General features: G+C 43.0%; 10 protein-coding genes across 11 annotated transcripts; 7 read left to right on the forward strand and 3 right to left on the reverse strand.

Moving 5' to 3' along the window:
• The first annotated feature begins 63 nt into the window (after nucleotides 1–63).
• BBOV_I000880 (uncharacterized protein) lies at nucleotides 64–2,074 on the forward strand. 2 transcript variants are annotated; one of them, XM_051767199.1, is made up of 4 exons: nucleotides 64–569; nucleotides 605–943; nucleotides 979–1,337; nucleotides 1,435–1,635. In XM_051767199.1, exons 1-4 carry the CDS (start codon nucleotides 242–244, stop codon nucleotides 1,438–1,440), a joined length of 1,032 nt encoding a protein of 343 aa, XP_051623876.1. In that variant the 5' UTR covers nucleotides 64–241; the 3' UTR covers nucleotides 1,441–1,635. The 2 variants fall into 2 exon arrangements, with proteins under 2 accessions (XP_051623876.1, XP_001608750.2); XM_001608700.2 differs by having other exon boundaries at nucleotides 69–569; nucleotides 979–2,074.
• Nucleotides 2,075–2,254: 180 nt separating this feature from the next.
• Nucleotides 2,255–3,311, reverse strand: BBOV_I000890 (putative ribonuclease HII). The gene is made up of 5 exons (XM_001608701.2): nucleotides 3,196–3,311; nucleotides 2,921–3,161; nucleotides 2,798–2,885; nucleotides 2,685–2,762; nucleotides 2,255–2,647 (listed from the first exon to the last, which is right to left on the reverse strand). Exons 1-5 carry the CDS (start codon nucleotides 3,293–3,295, stop codon nucleotides 2,276–2,278), a joined length of 879 nt encoding a protein of 292 aa, XP_001608751.2. The 5' UTR covers nucleotides 3,296–3,311; the 3' UTR covers nucleotides 2,255–2,275.
• Nucleotides 3,312–3,614: 303 nt separating this feature from the next.
• Nucleotides 3,615–4,830, forward strand: BBOV_I000900 (Exonuclease V - a 5' deoxyribonuclease family protein). The gene is made up of 2 exons (XM_001608702.2): nucleotides 3,615–4,641; nucleotides 4,680–4,830. The coding sequence occupies exons 1-2, from the start codon at nucleotides 3,652–3,654 to the stop codon at nucleotides 4,818–4,820; spliced, it is 1,131 nt and encodes a 376-aa protein (XP_001608752.2). The 5' UTR covers nucleotides 3,615–3,651; the 3' UTR covers nucleotides 4,821–4,830.
• Nucleotides 4,831–4,955: 125 nt separating this feature from the next.
• BBOV_I000910 (Brix domain containing protein) lies at nucleotides 4,956–6,051 on the forward strand. Its single transcript, XM_001608703.2, has 4 exons — nucleotides 4,956–5,286; nucleotides 5,327–5,637; nucleotides 5,672–5,849; nucleotides 5,883–6,051. The coding sequence occupies exons 1-4, from the start codon at nucleotides 5,052–5,054 to the stop codon at nucleotides 6,038–6,040; spliced, it is 882 nt and encodes a 293-aa protein (XP_001608753.1). The 5' UTR covers nucleotides 4,956–5,051; the 3' UTR covers nucleotides 6,041–6,051.
• Nucleotides 6,052–6,172: 121 nt separating this feature from the next.
• Nucleotides 6,173–7,504, reverse strand: BBOV_I000920 (uncharacterized protein). The gene has a single exon (XM_001608704.2). The coding sequence runs from the start codon at nucleotides 7,486–7,488 to the stop codon at nucleotides 6,178–6,180; it is 1,311 nt and encodes a 436-aa protein (XP_001608754.1). The 5' UTR covers nucleotides 7,489–7,504; the 3' UTR covers nucleotides 6,173–6,177.
• Nucleotides 7,505–8,098: 594 nt separating this feature from the next.
• On the forward strand, nucleotides 8,099–9,779 carry BBOV_I000930 (Poly(A) polymerase central domain family protein). The gene is made up of 4 exons (XM_001608705.2): nucleotides 8,099–9,047; nucleotides 9,084–9,326; nucleotides 9,361–9,474; nucleotides 9,511–9,779. The coding sequence occupies exons 1-4, from the start codon at nucleotides 8,130–8,132 to the stop codon at nucleotides 9,772–9,774; spliced, it is 1,539 nt and encodes a 512-aa protein (XP_001608755.1). The 5' UTR covers nucleotides 8,099–8,129; the 3' UTR covers nucleotides 9,775–9,779.
• A 518-nt stretch (nucleotides 9,780–10,297) lies between these two features.
• Nucleotides 10,298–12,491, reverse strand: BBOV_I000950 (Origin recognition complex subunit 2 family protein). The gene is made up of 9 exons (XM_001608706.2): nucleotides 11,692–12,491; nucleotides 11,415–11,655; nucleotides 11,253–11,380; nucleotides 11,092–11,218; nucleotides 10,938–11,057; nucleotides 10,792–10,904; nucleotides 10,473–10,755; nucleotides 10,379–10,437; nucleotides 10,298–10,341 (listed from the first exon to the last, which is right to left on the reverse strand). The coding sequence occupies exons 1-9, from the start codon at nucleotides 12,399–12,401 to the stop codon at nucleotides 10,311–10,313; spliced, it is 1,812 nt and encodes a 603-aa protein (XP_001608756.2). The 5' UTR covers nucleotides 12,402–12,491; the 3' UTR covers nucleotides 10,298–10,310.
• A 767-nt stretch (nucleotides 12,492–13,258) lies between these two features.
• On the forward strand, nucleotides 13,259–14,629 carry BBOV_I000970 (DnaJ domain containing protein). The gene is made up of 2 exons (XM_001608708.2): nucleotides 13,259–14,151; nucleotides 14,188–14,629. The coding sequence occupies exons 1-2, from the start codon at nucleotides 13,477–13,479 to the stop codon at nucleotides 14,626–14,628; spliced, it is 1,116 nt and encodes a 371-aa protein (XP_001608758.1). The 5' UTR covers nucleotides 13,259–13,476; the 3' UTR covers nucleotide 14,629.
• Nucleotides 14,630–14,656: 27 nt separating this feature from the next.
• BBOV_I000980 (RAP domain family protein) lies at nucleotides 14,657–17,364 on the forward strand. The gene is made up of 4 exons (XM_001608709.2): nucleotides 14,657–14,899; nucleotides 14,934–16,408; nucleotides 16,443–16,999; nucleotides 17,035–17,364. The coding sequence occupies exons 1-4, from the start codon at nucleotides 14,666–14,668 to the stop codon at nucleotides 17,361–17,363; spliced, it is 2,595 nt and encodes an 864-aa protein (XP_001608759.2). The 5' UTR covers nucleotides 14,657–14,665; the 3' UTR covers nucleotide 17,364.
• Nucleotides 17,365–17,375: 11 nt separating this feature from the next.
• Nucleotides 17,376–18,983, forward strand: BBOV_I000990 (uncharacterized protein). The gene has a single exon (XM_001608710.2). The coding sequence runs from the start codon at nucleotides 17,378–17,380 to the stop codon at nucleotides 18,980–18,982; it is 1,605 nt and encodes a 534-aa protein (XP_001608760.1). The 5' UTR covers nucleotides 17,376–17,377; the 3' UTR covers nucleotide 18,983.
• Nucleotides 18,984–18,995: the final 12 nt, after the last annotated feature.

Raw genomic sequence — 18,995 nt, forward strand, 5'->3', positions numbered from 1 at the left:
TCAAATTAATTCCTATTGCACATAATATCCACTGATCTTATAAAACACAGTCAATAGACACGTACGTATCACTAGAATCCATTTGATTTCATAGCACACATGTAACCGTTGAAACATTAGAATAGCATACATTACTTTTTCAACTATGTTCATCGATAAAGTTAACTAGATTCTGACCTTATCCTGCGTATCACCGTCAACAAACACACATCTCCTCTTATCACTTGAAATACAGCCATATATGTATGTTAAACGATATCTAGCGATATTGGCTGGCATTTGGCACGTTGGTGTAATAGAATCCAAGTTATCTATCAGGGCTCAGAGAACATATACCTTATCTGATGGAGGTGTACAAAGTGGAGCATTTGTAAACAGAGGAAGGTACAACTATATTGCCTCTAGGAATTATGTACTTGCAAGTAAACATACAATGGGTACTATCAAGGGAGATCACTTTCATTTTGAGCCAATATCCATAGAGCGTGTGGGCAGTGATCCACCAGAATACAGAGTATTCAGAGTGCCTGTGCCATTGGAAACATCATATACAGCGCCAGGTGATGGTGGTATGTTAACATCTGTGTTGTTTAATGCCTTCCAGGTGACACTTCACAAGTGGCTCCATCAGAAGCCAATGGGACTCCAATTTACAATTCAGTGCAACAAAATGCTGTTACCGTGAGATCACCATTTAGGCGCTTTATAGAAAGAAATATTGAGAAGGTAGAAAAGAAAAAGGGCGTACGTATGAGTCTCAACCCTCAAGGAGCCTCCTTGGTTCTAATTGCCCATGGCGACCGTTCAACTGAAGCTATCAACGAAATGTTGAACATGTGTCGCAAGAGCAATGTTTACAACTTCTATCTGTGTTTTCCTGTACGTGGAGCTGAGTTCCATGGCCTGTTTGACGAATTCAAGTCACAGGTGAAGCAATGCATTGGTAGGTAAAATTGTATTCTGATACATGATTCCTAGGTCAGAATGTAGCTTATGAAATGAGACCACATGTAACCCTAGCGCTGCTAAATCTAGTTACCGATGAGGATCTAGATGCAATTATCAAAGCACTGCAGGCAACTGCAGTGGCGGTATCGCAACTTCGTGCACCTGACTCCACAAACCAGGGCTACGAAGTACATCTAGAGGGGACTAAATCCATAAAATACAAGGGCAAAGCCGCACGCCGTAGCGTGTTCATGACTAATGCACAGCTAAATGAAGCATTAAGTGATATTGCTTATGAGTTCCAGGACAGTGTAAAGCGTGCGATTAATAAGGTTATCAATAAATCAAATGAAGCATCACAGCACCAGCGTGCTAAACCTACGAAAAACGTAAGTGAAATTGGTAGAATGACCGAAGCGGAGGCTGCTGCACATGGTATATTCATTACCCCCGGTGGTAATATAGAAGTGACTTATACCGATATAGAGTTGATGGACCCTAAAGGTGTTATATCAGATGAGCAACTGGACAGCATGATAGCTGAATTACATGGTAGAAACACGGTTATAGATGAACCCAGCCCAATAGGTCCTGCTGCCAAAACTGGTAACAAGATTCCAACAAAGCTGGAACCTACAAATGAACATGATCAAGGCACCCAACTGGACGATCAATCTGATAATGATTATGCCACTGTCTATCGTGAACCTGAGACTATAAACACGGATGAGGAAGTAGATGTACCAGAGTACGATCCATCAGTCACACATGAATTCCACGTAACATTGCTCAGGAACTCTAATGTAGATAAATTAGGACACTTGGACTTCAAAGGCAATGGATTAGTCAACTGCGTGGAACTGCGTGCTAGAGGGGCTGAAGTATGCTCCTTCAAGGCCTACACCAAAACACAACTAATGCGCTTTGTAGGCCACAGATATGACGGCAGGCTGCAGACAGAGTATGGTGTTAACTACCCAAGTGGTACTGAACAACCTTCTGGCATGTCACATGACCTTGTCACAGATAATGGAGCGAATAAGGAGCATAACGCAGCGTCACGCTTCGTATTCTGGATATAGAATGTTATACATTGGGTTCAGTAACCGATAAGTCGTCTATAACCATGCGATGTTATCACACATGTGTGTTGCTAGAGGGCTGAGTAATGCTACCTCGATCACGGAGGTATACTCCCCAAAGCAAGAACGGAAGTTCTGGCTTAGAGCACAATCTCACTATTAAAATATGGATTGATATAATATCAACTGCGATACATAGCAATGTCTGTAGGTAGTACCGATCATGCCTCATGGCTAACTTGTCATTAAAGTTCCTTGATGTCCTTTAGCAAGCTGAACGGAGGCCAGCGGACCTCATGCAGTTGACGAGCACGGTCAGATTCCTCCTCTTCGGAATCGGGATCGTACCATTCAAAAGGTACAGCACGCGTTTCATCATCCAAAATGCTCTTAGCAGTGGACCAGCTTACACGTACAAAGGACGAGAACCCAAATAAACGGTCTAGATGTGAAGATAGAAATTGCTTTGTCACGGGATCTCCGGGATAGCCAGAACCCACATCCACGCGTTCAGGCGAATCCTTGAACCAACTGTCAATAATGTTGTCACGAATGACCTTCGCAACAATGGACGCCGCACTAACCACGGGAAATATAGAATCTGCCTTGTTGGCAACCTGTAAATTATATGGAATCATGCATTATACCACGTACAACACATTTTATCTTGGGGAACAATTGAGTCAACATAGCTTCATACTTGGCAGCGGGACCCACTGCGTCTACATATACCTGTAAAATATAAAGTACATGAACTGAACCAGTACCTCCGTTATGTTGAATCCCTGCGATATGTAATAACGTATGAGCGCAATGGCAGAATCGTGCGATATGTTATTCAAATTATAGGCCTCCCTAACCAGCGTCAAAGACATTAAAACGTAACCCACCGTTGTAGCATCTTGTAACTAATGTACCTAGGAGTAATCACCTCCGCACACATTGCAAAAGGGGTTTCGGGACCGTTCAATGCACGGAACTTAGAGTCACGTAATGATGCAGTCAACTTCTTGGAGTCGTCAACTCCTATGTTGTCCTTCAGCATTCTGCGATATTCATCCCCAATGGGACACACGAAGCTACCGTAGACCATAGGGCCTAACACTGGGCCCCGTCCAGCTTCGTCAATGCCTAGATATGATATCATATGGCACAGATAACATACCCATCATGAGCGGTACTGAATTATCAGGGATTCCAGATCGGAATACCCGAAAACACTGCATATTGTCATTTTCCATCTTGAATCTGCCGCTTTTAGACATGAAGCAGCCTACACATTGAAGAATTATATCTATAGTGCGCTTGTTACATGAAAGATAGGGCTACAGTTATACAACAGATGCACTAATCAGCGCCATATATAATAATTATACAAACACACGGTATTCTAAAGTCATTTATATACATTCATAAAGCAGATGAATATGTGTTACAGTGGAATCACAAGTCAATGTAACAATTAATCTCAAAGGTCAAGATTAATGAGTTATATTATGCATTCGTCAATCACAAAGGAGAAATAATTACATAGGATAACAGTGGAGCTACGAAGAGCCATATAAGTTGCGGTATATACTACCTTATCGGTAGAAGATCCATGTACTTAAAGCTGCAGTGAATGATGGACGACGATGAAAGTCCACAGAGAAGGCATAAGACCTTCAGAATCGCTAAAAGGGAGCGTTCTACGGTGTCTGAAGCTACTGCTGCTCCATCAGAAGAGGATACAACTCCACTCCAGTGCGTGGATAATGGTCTAGATGCTCTGATCCCGGATATCGAGGATTACATATCAGAGTCAATGACTGCGCAAAACAATGATCTAACTGAACTACCACCAGTTATCAAGTTTAGGAAGAATTGGAGTTTATCAGTAACTGATCTTTCAGCCCAGCTGTGGTGTGAGAAGCAAATTGAGCTTGTGCTGATAACAGGGCGCAAACGCGTTACTAAAGAAATGGAACTGGGTACAGAACGACACGAAGCACTTGAATTGGAGGACCACGACATAGTTGAAGTCGAAGTTTTCACTAATGAGGACTATCTAGGCATCAAGCTGCTAAACTCAATCAATTTACTTGAGCAGTTGATGTCATCTGGCAAGTGTCGTGAAGTATGGGTATTCGGCAACTTTCACGGTTATGTCATTCGCGGCATCATTGACCAGCTGGAGATAATAACGGGTGCCAACGGAAAGAAGCAAATATTGATATCGGATACCAAAACCAGGAAACAACGTAAAAAACCAAGTATGTCACAGGTACAAGGGGCGTCATTGCAAGTACAAACTTATGGAATCATCCTGGAAGAACTTAGGAATAACAATGTAAAGTTTGAAAAGTTGTACGAATCTTTCGAGTGTGATAAGCTGGCACCATTCGTCTCCGAGGAACTAGTATCCGAAGGATGCCTAGCTAAACTCGAACAAAGGTTTCTCAAAATGTTTGCTTCGTTACCTGAAATCGCAACTACAATGCAGCTATCTTATGAACATGGAGGTGAAGTGTTCGAGACTTCCGAAATACCACTGCAAAAGGAGTCCACCATGTACACAATACAGTATTTATGTGACTTTTGGGAAGGACATCGCCAAGCAGAGCCCGTTGTAGTAAGTGGATTCCATGTGTAACCCTAATAAATGTGCAGAAAAGGGAATCGTGGAAGTGCAAAATATGTGAATTCCAAGACGAGTGTGAAGTGACGCCATTGGTCAAACCGGCGAATAAACAGGTTAAAACAGACCCCGGGCAAATAACTATTGACGCTTTTTTGCAGAAGACTAAGTGATATTAGTCACACAGCCTTCAATTTGTGTACGGTACATACCCGATGGTGCCATGATTCCATTGGCTATATTAACTCCCCATCGCTCTTGTTTTCTCATAGATTATAATATAGTTTATCGCACTAGCCCTAGTAATAGCTAAGTGATTTGACGGGCTCCCAATCTGTAACTTGCACATTGCCAATGTGCAGCTGGAAGAAGCACCTTAATCAAACGTACCGCAGTCATTCACGATGCTGAGGAAGACCCTGAGGGAACGCCGAGAGTACCTGTTTGCCAAAGCGCAAGAGGAACGACAGGCAACATCACTTAAGAACGCGCGAAAGCTCAAGGAGGCCTTAAAGGATAATAAGCCCATACCTACCGAGTTACGCAATCTTAGTGGGACTGTCCACGACTCACTTGACCTGTTAGATACACACCACAGAGAGGAACATACCCATGCAGACGATGAGTATGCCTTCGTAGGTATGTCTAAACCTTACAGTCTACCGTCAACCTCTCACAGGGATTAAAACTCCTAAAATCATGGTTACCACCTCAAGGGATCCTTCTTCAAGACTCTCCCAATTCGCCAAGGAGGTCAGGTTAATCATACCTAACTCGGAGCGTATGAACAGGGGTTCATACATTCTGAAGGACCTGGTTACATTCTGCAAGTCAAAGGACGTTTCTGATATAGTACTATTGTACGAACATCGTGGTGAGCCTAACGCCATGATAATATGCCACCTCCCTCATGGACCCACTGCATACTTCCAGCTCTCACAGGTGGTACTTAGGCACGACCTCCCTGAGAAACCTCCAACAATGTCAGAGGTAGCTACATGCTGTTGCCTTTAATTCTAAACAGGCTTACCCACACCTCATTTTCCACAACTTCTCATCGCAACTGGGTGAAAGGGTAAAGAACATTATAAGGTACATGTTCCCCCCTGCTAACGAGGATGAAACACGGGTATTGTCGTTTGTTAACAAACGGGATTACATACACTTCCGCCATCACGTATGGACATCAAACAACCGTGACGGTAGGTATCAAATAATCTTTATATAACACACAGGTGATGATAAGGAAGTACAGCTTACGGAGGTAGGGCCTCGATTCATCATGCGGCCCTTTAAAATCGAGTTGGGCACCGTTGATATGCGTGATATCGAAACCGAATGGGCATTACGTCCATATTTCAACAGTATAAAGCTAGCTCTAACGGCAGAGTAGCCCAGAACAAGGTCTTAAGCATATAGACATTTAGTATTAATAGTCACTATGGTTCATTTGTTCAGCCAGTGTTAAACGTTACTATTACTCCCTATGGAAAGCTAACTAGACCACTGGCTGTAGTGGTATCCATGAGATCAATACCTGGACGATCGACGGTCAGATCCCGAACATAGGTAGTAGTGCTTGAGCAAGAGCTGCCTCAGCTGCTCTACGTTACTCTTCCTTCGCCTGGTACGTGACTCCCCAGGTTCTGGGCCTATGTAGTGTATAGAACCCCGGCGCCATACAGTCTCGCCAACAACTAAGTCACCCTTGTCCTGCGAACTGTCTATCGAACGCCTCCGCTTGGGATTAACCTCGGAGGGTATAGACCTCATGGACTTGAGGAATGTAAACTCAGGCTCGGGTTCGGATATAACCACATCAGAATCTGAAGAGAGGCGAGTTGATAATGTCTCCCTGTTATCCACGGAAGCCACTTTACTGCCACTTGTGCTCAAGGATTCAGTATCCATGGGTAAACTGCTGTCTCCAATACTCTCACTAATCTCGCTAAAGCTGGAGCATGCGTTCCTTAGCCTTTGAGCTAGAGGAACGCGAATACGATATAACAAGCTCCGACTATAAACCGGCAGCGACTTGTGGGCAGAGTCCATCGGGCTCGTACTAGCATCGACACTGCATTGAACTGGTAATGAAGATGAAACCATGGAACGGCATTCAAAACCAACAGAATTGTTCAAAGGACTTGTACCCATATCAACACAGCGACGATGAACCATACGACCTAATGGCATATCCGATACAGACTTGCCTTGGATAATCTCTGACGCGTTGTGCATAACTGCCAACGCACATACAGTATCCTCGGAAACCGTGAAGTCACTGTCAGCAGTGACGCTCCCTAGGGTATCCGAGTTAGTCGTCAATCTTACACAGACATCGTCACAGTGACCGCTGACGGAGTTGGTCGATATACGACGTAAAGACGATAGTGAGCCCTTGCTTGAAGGTGATGCAGTGGTACTATGGCTGTGCCTGCGTCCAACAGGACTATCGACATAAGTCTTTGCCGAATCACGGTCAACCTCCACCCGTAAACGTATACTAGATGTCATTGCGATATACTCCAAGGAACACGCAGGAGCTGAATGGTGGTTCCTAGAACACAAAATCGATAGCTGCTCAGCCCGAGTTGTAGGAGTCCGAAACTCGGAATTGTCATCCTGAGATAACGCAGTAGATGCCAGAGAATCAACATCACAGTCTGAGGATGCATCCGAGCTTACCGTGGGAACGCTGCAATCAAAACCGGCATAGGTATAGCCCAAATCATGTGACAAACGCTCGTAGGACTCAGTGGGAGGGCGCAGCATCAGTGTATCCAACACCGAACTACGACCACTGGTGCTAGTAACGCTTACCGTACGTCCCATGGTAAACATATGCTAACACATTGACCATGCCAAACGGTAACTACCGTGACGCAAGGTAACAAATCGCGCTAATATTGGCTGTCTACAATTACACACCGTAACATAACACACCAAAACCAATATCGCAGATACAGGGCCCTAAAGATCCATAATCCAGTCTGAAAGATATAATCGTGTCTGGGAATAGTTATATACAAGTGATGTGTGGCATGGCGAAGCTAGCAGCGGAAGCACAACGTCATCAAGCCATACCGAAGAGTGCACATGTAACATATTGAACCTAAAACATAAATCCAGTATCCATAACCTATAAAAAACATAAACAGGTGTGACAATTATCCATACTGTACAAGGTTAACGCAGTTACCAGTTATCCACTAATCATAACATCAAGCACACAACGTCGGTACATCTACTATGCCCTGCCTAAGTCTAACGGTTACTGGAACACGTATATACAATACCAAACAGGTACGTTTTGCGGCAATGCTGGATAACGGAAACCTATAACACGCGGGACTGTAGACTACAGGTGTCTACCGAGGCATGAATAAAACGCTACAGTAGCAGTAACATGTTTTGAACGGTTGCGTGTGTACAATAGTTTTAGGGCTAGAACTCTGTCGTTGCAATAGTACCGGAATAAACAAATGGAAACGGCGGGTACAAACGATGGGTTCACAAGATACGGAATCACCGATCCCGTGAGCACGGATGGGCCTTCAGAAAGCGATAGAGAGGATACTGCGGAATTGATGAAGTTCCTCGTAGCACAGAACCTCTTTGAAACTGAAGATGGTAAACGCAAAAGAGAGCGGGTTCTGGAATCACTTAACCGTGTACTCCAACAGTTTGTTCGCAAAAATGCAATCAAGCAATTGGGGATACCGGATGATGAAGCGTCAAAAATATCAGCAAAACTACTAACATTCGGGTCGTATAGACTAGGTATTGTGGCACCCAATAGCGATATAGACTGCTTATGTCTGTGCCCACAATCGGTTACCCGAGAGTCTTTTTTCACTGACTTCTACAACGCGTTGAAGCTGCTGCCGAATATAACGAAACTGCATGCAGTGCCAGATGCCTATACACCCGTTATCAAACTGATATACGACGGAATCGACATTGATCTCTTGTTCGCAAACCTGCCGGCACAAACAGTACCCGAGGAAATAGACGTCCTGGACGATGCCATACTAAGGAACATGAATGAAGCAACTGCGCGTAGCATCAATGGCTGCCGTGTAGCAGCGTTAATATTAGCATCAGTACCAAACAAGGATAATTTCAGGACTACACTGAGATACGTCAAGCTATGGGCTAACCGACGTGGGCTATACACAACAGTGATGGCATACATGGGCGGTGTTGCCTGGGCAATACTCACCGCCAGGGTATGCCAGCTGTACCCAAATTTCCTACCAAACCAACTGATACAAAAGTTCTTCAGGGTATACGCGCAATGGAATTGGAAGTGCCCAGTGATGTTGTGCAAGATAAAGGAGGTACCTAACATCCCGGGGTACATGAGCTTCAAAGTGTGGGATCCGAGGAATAATCCAACAGTATGTCTAATTGGTTATATATATACTGTCTCACAGGATAGACAACACCTGATGCCAGTCATCACACCGGCATTCCCATCAATGAACTCAACCCATAATATCACACTAACAACAAAACGTATACTCACTGATGAGTTCAAACGTGCTAATGATTTACTTAAGGTCAATGCCAAAGGTGCCCAAATGAAGAACATCTGGGAACGAGTCCTTGAAAAGGAAGATATGTTCGCATCGCACAAGCATTTCCTGGTCATAGAGGTGCTTGCAACAACTGAACATGTATGTCTAAAGCGTAATGAACAATACAATACAGGTACATGGCAAGTGGGAAGGGTGGATTGGAAGCAGGATGCGCTTCCTAATCAAAAAGATAGAAACGGTCCCCAATATCCTGGTGAGGCCGTGGCCAGAATTCTTCAAGTATGAAGTAAGTAGGATTCTTAAATAACTATAAAATATACAGCATAAGGAATGGGATTATGCTTCATGCGTTTTCTTCGGATTCAAATGCAAGGAACCGGACAACAAAACCAATAGCGCAGAACCCGCAAATAAAACATTCGATATGCGGATGTCAATCAAAGGGTTCAAAGAAATCATTAACAGTTGGACTGAAATGGAAGCGTATAAAGACCAAATCGCAGTTAACATTCGATACCTGAAGAATTCACAATTACCGCATTTCGTTAACCCAAGACGCAAGAGGACTATAGAAGAAACGGAATGATGTCAACAACAAACTGAATTATTAATGCTTTGCTATTGTATATAATCTGTTTTGTGAATATAGTCTACTAAGGAAATATATGAACAACTCCCAAAAAATCCGGTGACCCGGAATCGAACCGAGGACCATCAGATCTACAGTCTGCCGCTCTACCAACTGAGCTATCACCGGCGTTAGCAGGGGTGTGAAATATTAATTAACAACCCGAATAACGTAGTATATGCCCACTGAACATCTAAACCACTGTCATCACCGCCTCTCCATCTATTGATACTCATGCCTCAGACAGGTATACCATGCATGTTGCTGGTTCCTATGGTCATTACTCAAGGAATACTGTGGAAACACGGTGATACAATCCAGTATGGAGACTACAACATTAACTGGGATTACATGGCCTCATGTAAATTCCTAACTATAGGTATACAATGAACTGAATGGACGCGCACTATAGAAATATAACATATGGAGAAGTAAGATTTAAAGCACTGTTTTCATGCTGACGTGGTCAAATACCTATTACGATACAGCTTGATTCATAGCTGGAGAAATTGCTGCAGCTCCTCCCTGTTGCAACATGTATCAATGATGTGTATCAACTCACGGAGGAAACGGTATCATAAGGTACAATTTACCACCAGGTCCACGAGATTGCTGGATCAACTGCATGGAGATGAGATGTAGCTCGATACACCTACATTGTGGGTAATGAACTCAGTTAGCAACGCATCCAACTTGCTCTCACTGTTGCATATAGTTATGGCACGGCGCTCACGCAGCAAGCTGTACTTCTCAATGCCGTCAAAACGCTCGCCATTGCTACATGCAGCCAGCTGCATCTCGGCAATCAGACTAAATAACTTGCGATGGTTCACATTAAGGGCACTAATGACGGCATGCATCTCACTTGCACTTTTATGCTGGTCTTCACGTAGTATATAACACGGCGGGTGCTTCTCCCAAAGTGATAATAACTCGCTCCTGTGAAACATCTATATACCAACTAACAAAGCCAACCTGTAGTCAACATTAGTGTCGACCTCCACTAGACGTAGGTTAGATAAAAGTTGTTCCAAAGATGGTACAACCACACCAGACCTTAAATGGTCCATAGTACCTATGACACGGACCTGCAATTTATATATACATTAAAGCAAGCCTACATTGCTAATCTTCAGAAGCGGTCGCAGGAATTTCAGAGTGTTGTGGACCACAAGAAGGTCTATACCATAGATGACAAGATAAAATGGCATATCAAGTTCCGCTATACTGGATAATACCGTCTGTAGAGAGTCATAGATATGACCTACAACACACCTGCTTGGAGTCAGCAACTGACTTGCTCTCCTTCCTGTTGAACAGCTCGCGCTCAACGTACTGCCAAAGGCCATCGCAATTGGTACCCTGGACCTTATACCCGTCAATAGTCAAACAAGTGCCGTCCCTGGGCATATCATACAGAACTTAGGGCAACATACTTTAGAGCAAACTCGACAAATGAACGGATTAACTGCCTCTTGGAACCCATACCAATGAAACATATGTGTATACCGTTAATGAGCCAACTCTTCCAACTAAACATGTCGTGGTATATCTCCTGCGATAACTGCAAAGGTATATTAATCACATATTCAACATGCCTCAACACGCTCAAACGGTATACTGGCAACCAACTTTGAAAAACCAACTGTGTCGCCCTTCTCAAGAATGGATAATAGGATATCATCCAACTCAGCTTCCGCATCGGAACGATGGAGGAGACCCTCTTCTGCTCTAGCGAACATCCGCTCCTCAATGCTGGATATATCCAGCTTATGCGAAGCGCTGGGAGCGTAATAATCATCCAAGATGCTAGTCACTGGTCCTGGGGGACCACCTTCACTGCGGGAATGTAAGGAGTTGATCTAGAATACCTACCTAGGATCACATGTAGCACCCTCGTCAGTGGCTTGTTGGCAAGACCCGCTTTGTGTAGGTAACACGGAAGCATCCCGTGAAGAGGATTGTCCCGACTTTCTTTTCAACCGCTTGCGCCCTTTAGGAGTAGATTCCTCCAGTTCGATGTCAGAGCCCTCGTCACCAGACCATCCATCATCTTCATCGGAAAACTCCACACCAACATGACGATCAACACTAGTTAACAGGTTAGAGAGCTCAAAATCGTCCTTAGCCACACCGGATGATCTATCCGGGGTATTGCAAGGGTCCTCCACAACGTCACTTTTAAGTATCTCAGACCACAAAGCAGTCAGCGCAGGGTCGCCGCCCTCAAACAACATAGACATGTCCACATTCTTGCTCTCCTCAGACCCTAAAAACTCGGTACGTACACCTAACATGTAGTTTAACGGCGATTTGATCTTTACACGAGGGGATGCATACTTCTGATGCAATTTAACGACTCCATGGTTAAACTGCTCGAATAACCATGGAAGATGCTTTATCATACCCTTGTGAAGGGTTTCATCATCCATTATAGGACGCGGATCATGAGGACGTATGCGTTCTGAACCTGTGAAAGGCTTCACTGTTATATTAGGATAGTCAATCACACGATTGTGACTGTCAAGCTCCAACGAAGCAATCACTTCCGGAGGAAGCTTTATCTCAATGTCTTCCCAAGTCATTTCGATTTAAAACCGATTGCATTACCGAGGTGTATAGTTAGAACAAATTAAGATCAGTAACCAACAAGACTAGGATGTACACATGTGCAAGTGGCATCTAATCTAGAATAGAATGGATATTGTGGAATACAGAATTGTAAATAAGTATCTTAGATATATCATGAAAAAAGTTTCTATGATTTCAAAACAAATTGAATACATTCACAAAGAGCAACAACACATGAGCCGATACGGCCTATGAATACATAAACTGTATACACAAATCGAGTTTCTATGCGGGGTAGTGATATTACGTTAGTACTATATAATAGTAGTAAACTAAAGTCCAATTTTAGACACTAGGTCATTGTACAGTCATGCCTAATCGGTATTACCAGGGACTACTAGGGTGTATCAATTACAACACATTATAAGACATGTGTGGATTTTTACTAGGTCGAAACGCGTAATTGATAGTGTCATATTATTTGTTATGTATAACATAGAAAATAGGTAGTGAACGTAACGTCCAACAGTGTACTCACATTACCTAGATATATGTGGCACCGCTCAAATGGGCGCTAATACTACAACGACCACACATTATACAGCGTAATTTTATTTTAAAGAAGTGCTATTTGTACTTCGATTGTCAGCGCCAGCGCGCTTTACTTCCTCTTATACACACCAGGTCGGCAACACCGATAGGAGGACTGTGACCCTAAATGTCGAAGGTCTATACCAGAGACAGTAGAACTCGTGCGGAAGATAACATGGACATGTGTTAAAACGCAGCGAACACTCTAAGCGAATAATCACAGGACATGTACACCGACGAGTCTGTAAATAATTGTTTAACTGTGAACGCACTTATTTAAATCTGTTTCTCGTGAACCCCGCACAAGTTTTAAGGGAAAGAACGCTATCGCATGCGCTGCGATATATTCAGACGCCCATCTCACACAAGCGTCAATATCAGCACCAAGGCTATACACCGGAGCTTCATTACTCCACAGTAACTCCAACTAACCCATACCAACCGCATCGCATATCAACAGGGCGCAAACCCGCATGATTATAGATTATATATACCAAGATGAAGTTTCATGCATCAGTGCTACTACTGGCATCCACAACATTCATCGGCACCAATGCGTGGAACATATTTGGTGACGAGCCACAAGTAGACCCATTCGCAGACAAAAAATGCCCTTACGCAGTACTAGGAGTCAACAAAACTGCAAGTGCAAAGGAAATTAGAAGGACCTTCCTACAACTTAGCAAAAAGTATCACCCAGACGTGAGCAAAGAGGAGGGTGCTGCTGATAAATACAAGGAAATCAACGAGGCATATGAAATATTAAACAATGCAGACAGACGACGCGCATACGATGAAGGTGGATTCCCAGCACTCATGCGCTTAGCACAGGGTGGAGGTGAAGATGAGGGATACGATATCAACGATATCTTCTCCAACTTCTTCGGATTCGGAGGTGCAAGACAACGCGAGGAGGCAATGAGAGCAGAGCCACTGGTATACCCAATATCACTGCCAATGGATATATTATACCACGGTCGTGAAGTTGGGATCAAGGTGCAAGTTACACGCCTTTGCAAAAACTATGACGATTGCGAGATTAGAAGACCCGATTGCCAGGGGCATGAAATAAGAATAGTAACCAGACAACACGCCCCGGGGATGTTCCTGCAGCAACAAATCAGAGATCCTACCTGCGTCGGCAGGAACAAGGGATGGAAGCCAAACTGTCGGGTGAGTAGCATTGAGCAAATAGATAACATCTTGCAGGCATGCCCAGAAGGACCAACGTACATGGAAGACCTAAACCTGGATATTACCATAGAACCAGGTGCCAAGCATGGACAACAGATTATAATAGAAGGCCGTGGACAAGAGCGACCAGGACTGCATCGCGGACATATCATCTTCACAATCGAACAGAAGCCACATCACATATACAGGAGAGAGGGAAATGACCTATATAGGACCCTGGACATCACCCTCAAAGAAGCTTTGCTAGGGTTCAGCAAAACGATCGACCTATTCGGGGAAAGCATACAAGTGGCCCAAAGTGGTGTCACACCTCATAATGACGTCATCAAAATAGACCAAAAAGGTATGCCAATCAACGATAACGGCGCTTTTGGAGATATGTACATCTCCATAAACGTTATATTCCCCAAAGCGCTCTCTGACGGGCAAATCGCGCTACTGGAACAGGCTCTCTGAATTATGAAACCAATTTTATTTACACATCAGTGATTTCATGCTATCTGTACGAGCTGCGGTAGCGCCACTCTGCAATGGCGGTGTTACCAAAAAAGCGGTCGCAAGGGCCTTTGTTAAGGCAGATTCCTTTGTTACAAAGTATAGACATAGAGTATATAGCACTAGTTTAAATGAAGACAACAAGCAGCCACTATCGCATAGTAGCAGCACCGTGCTCATGGAACCAACCACACTGTGCAAGGAAGCAAAACAAGCAAGTAAGGGAGGCAAGGTATGTTGAGGAGCACTGACCATATATGCCTCAGAATGTATGGAAGACACTGACCAAACGAGCTATACAAATCAAGGATCTGCTTTCTATTAAACATATGGCCATAATCATCCACAGCTGCGCTAACGCACCTCAAGCAAAACAACAGCTGCCAGAACTCATAAAAGGGCTAGAAGCCAATATTAAATATCATCTAGAGAACTCGGGAACAGATCATAACATTGATCTGTACCATGTATATAGCATACTACACGGGGTCAACGCAGCGGAATATCGCAATGCAGATCTAGACATCCTACTTAAACGCACAGCTATACGAGGTTTCAAAGCAGTCTATAACAATGCAAATGGAGCGTTGCACAGACCATTTGCTTTTGAGGATGTTGTGGGTATCATACACGGACTGATACAAACAAACCTAGACCTGGATAAAACAGAGATTATCCTGATGCACGACTTATTTCTGCAATTGTACAATCACAATGTAGATACCAAGGCGGCGATTACACCAAGAGCGTTTGCTATAGGGGTGAACTCCCTTGAAAGACTTGGGTGCCATAGTCACAAGTTAGGCACTGCAGCAGCAGAGTATATCCAGAAGAACGTAGCACTCATGGACAATATGAAAGATGTAGCCATGATATATTGTGCTCTCGTGAAATTGCATTCCGTGCTGCAATGTAGCACTGGAGCTACTGAGTATGATAGCAGCATTCAATGCCCAGCAGTGGTTGGTACCGATGGACTAATTGCTGCATACGATCTAATGCATATTACAGCAGTGGTAATGCAGCACCTTATCGCAAACCAGGGAATGTTTGCATCATATGCAATCGATGCCCAAAGCCTAGCGAATATAGCTGCCCACGCAGGATATTATGCAGAATTGGACTCCAAACTCATGATGCAATACAAGTCATTCGTATCAATGGCTGTATCTAGGGTCATGCAGAGGGATAGAGTAGATGCCAGCTCACTGGTAAACCTTATGCGAGCAGCAATTAAAATACAGCACTGGGATGATGCATTGCTTATGGTAACAGCAAAAGGTGCCAAGGGCATAGGGATGATAAGTAATCCAATTGATTTTGCAAGGTTCCTATACAATATAAACGCACTGGAATCAGCAATTAAAACTAAGTCAATGACACAATTAATGCAGTCAACGGCAGTTACCAACATGCTGTACTTCAAAGATAGACTAGAAAGACCACCGGTAACAGTGAAACCGAAAGCTAAACGCATACGCAGCTTGAAGGAACTTATAAAAGCAGAATGTAAGTCAGAGGATACCGAGGAAAAGATCTATTTGTACAATGACCTGGATAAACACTTCAGGGGCATAGAAGGGTTCAAAATCGCAGCTAAAATGCTATTGGCAGTAGGAAATTTCAGCGGGCATAAAGTAGCATATGATATTGCACAGTATATTGTAAAAATGATGCACAAATGCGGTATAGAGGCTTGTGATTTGGACACCATCGGAGCCGCAGCAACGGGACTCTACAGGTAAGCCCTTTTTAATGGTAAATATCCCCGCCAGGTTCAGGATTAAGGACACTGAACTGTTACAAAAGATGGCATTAAACGTGTTGACACAACTGTCAAAACAGCCATCACCTAATACAGTGGTACAGATACTTGTGGCGTACGCGAAATTAGGATGCCCAGTAAACAGGGATATTAACAGGACCTTAATCATATCACCCGGTGTAAAGAGGCCCACAAAATCACGTATATGGCAACAGGAACAAAGAATCTACGAGGATATGTTCCGTAAAGCGGTGATATACATAACGACACGTGGGAACATGGAACACATGAATACACAAGCGGCCGTAAACTGTATGTTCGCACTGACACTTGCCGGTATAGGGCATAAAATGCCATCGTATCTATACCATTTAGTACTCCATATACGGAAAAAATATAGAAAAAACGAATCATGCCCCGAAATGAATAAGCAACTGAAGATAGCAACATTAGTCCTAAAGATAAGATCCAGAAGAAACAGGTTACTCCATCGAGAAATACAGAAACTATCCAAGCTACTGGATAAAACTTCTAATCCACAAACATCGAGTACAGTGGCACTCTCAGGTAAGTCAGTGAACAGTAACATAACATACCACCAGGGCTACACAGAGCTGTTTGGAAATATCTAGGGAATAACGCGAACATAAAGTGTGAAGTGCCATGCAATCAATCCATATACCACAGCGATATCGTAATTAAAAACAGTGCCACGAAGACGCACATCGAAGTAGATGGGCCCACACACTTCATGCACGCAACACATGATATGACGCCAATATCCAAACTTAAATACGCAATACTGAAGTTACAGGGTAAACGAGTAATACACGCACCTTACTATTCCTGGGAAACGGCAATGAAGCTGACGAAAATCAACCTGTGCAACAAGAATAGACATTGTGAAACTACCGCATTTAATGATGTATGATAATGAAATTATAGATGAATATATCATGGAAACTAATATCCATCATATGTGTATACCTATGCGTGTTCCAACTGGACGACGCATCGAACTATTACCTAGGAAATGCTGCTATAACACCAATATATGCCATTTCTACCAGGATTCCATCGCAATCAACAGCCTTCTTGAAGTCACAAGACCCTAGAAACACAAAAAAGTGGTATTCAGCCATTGAAGTAACAAATAAAGAGCCATTCATCAAAAATATCAACTATTACAACCAGTTCCCCAAATTCGTAGAAGGAAGCTATGCCTTCAAAGAGGTACACATAAACCAAGAGATCACGGATAAAAAAGTATTGTCACAACAGCAGGTAATTAATCTAATAAGCGCCCTGGGAAATGTGAAAACATGTATTCTAAACCCAAAAGGTGAACTAAAACTCACATATCACCAAGAGATCAACAAAGAAACTACAAATGCAACACTTTTAAAGGATATATCATGCATATCCAACTACTCACTAGGAATGGTTACATACAACGAAGTGGATAATAGAGATCTACCTGACCGGAACATAGATCTCGATGAAGAGGATAGCGTAGAAACACTGCTGGATGACATAGGGTATATACACCCAGAAAAATACCGAGCTGAATTTGTAGAAGATTTTAATGCATTACTCATTAAAGGAAATATTAAAAACCATTGGATAGAACCAATAGGATGGAAATATGTACCATGCCACCAGCAAACAACAGTATACGCAAAAGTAGAACCATCGGATATATACATCAGCTGGCAGTTTAAAATGCTACCAGGACATAAACCATTAATAATTAATCAGGGGTCATTTAAACTAAGAGCTGTGCGCAAAAGACGGAAAACGCCCGTCAATGGAACTAATATAGCAATTGACTCATGGCCATTGGCTACATGCAGGATATTTACAATCGAACCCCCAAGACTCGAACTTTATGGATATAGTGAAATCCAAAGGGCACAATTAGCACACCAAAATCGATATAGAATACCAACAATAGCTGCAAACACACCAATGTTAGATATACATAAACCACAATTCATCAAAGTATCTGGAAATGGAAGATTAAAGTTTCATATATTGCTGAAAATAATGCAAATTCTAAACTCGGAATTCAGGACCCAGCAACAAGATAATATGTTGCACCAAACAGACTTGAATACTGGAGTGGTAACACCGAATTTTAGACCGCTCTGGGTACGAATACTTAGTATTATGCTCAACGGCAAGTACTTCAAATATATACCACTAATGGTATTCCACGACGTAATATCGAAAAAATATCATCTATGTACCAGGGATATCAACGTAGACCCAATAGATAACCCTGTATTATGGAACCCTTGGCAAAGGGGATATGCCATTATAAACGCCGAACTTGTACCCAAAACGTACCAAGGAAGCATGTTTATTGATACTCTTGATGTACATATAACAGAAACGCATATAAAGCAACTACTAATGGCATACAGACCATTGGAACACTTGGATATAGCCGGATATTATACCGGAGTATCCAACCCAGACAAAAAAGCTATACAACGAATCATACATATAGAACCAGAAAAACAACTAGCAGTTAATATCGTATATTGATATCGTTCCACTA

Source organism: Babesia bovis, chromosome 1 (assembly GCF_000165395.2).
Source record: "Babesia bovis T2Bo chromosome 1, whole genome shotgun sequence".
Taxonomy (NCBI): domain Eukaryota; phylum Apicomplexa; class Aconoidasida; order Piroplasmida; family Babesiidae; genus Babesia; species Babesia bovis.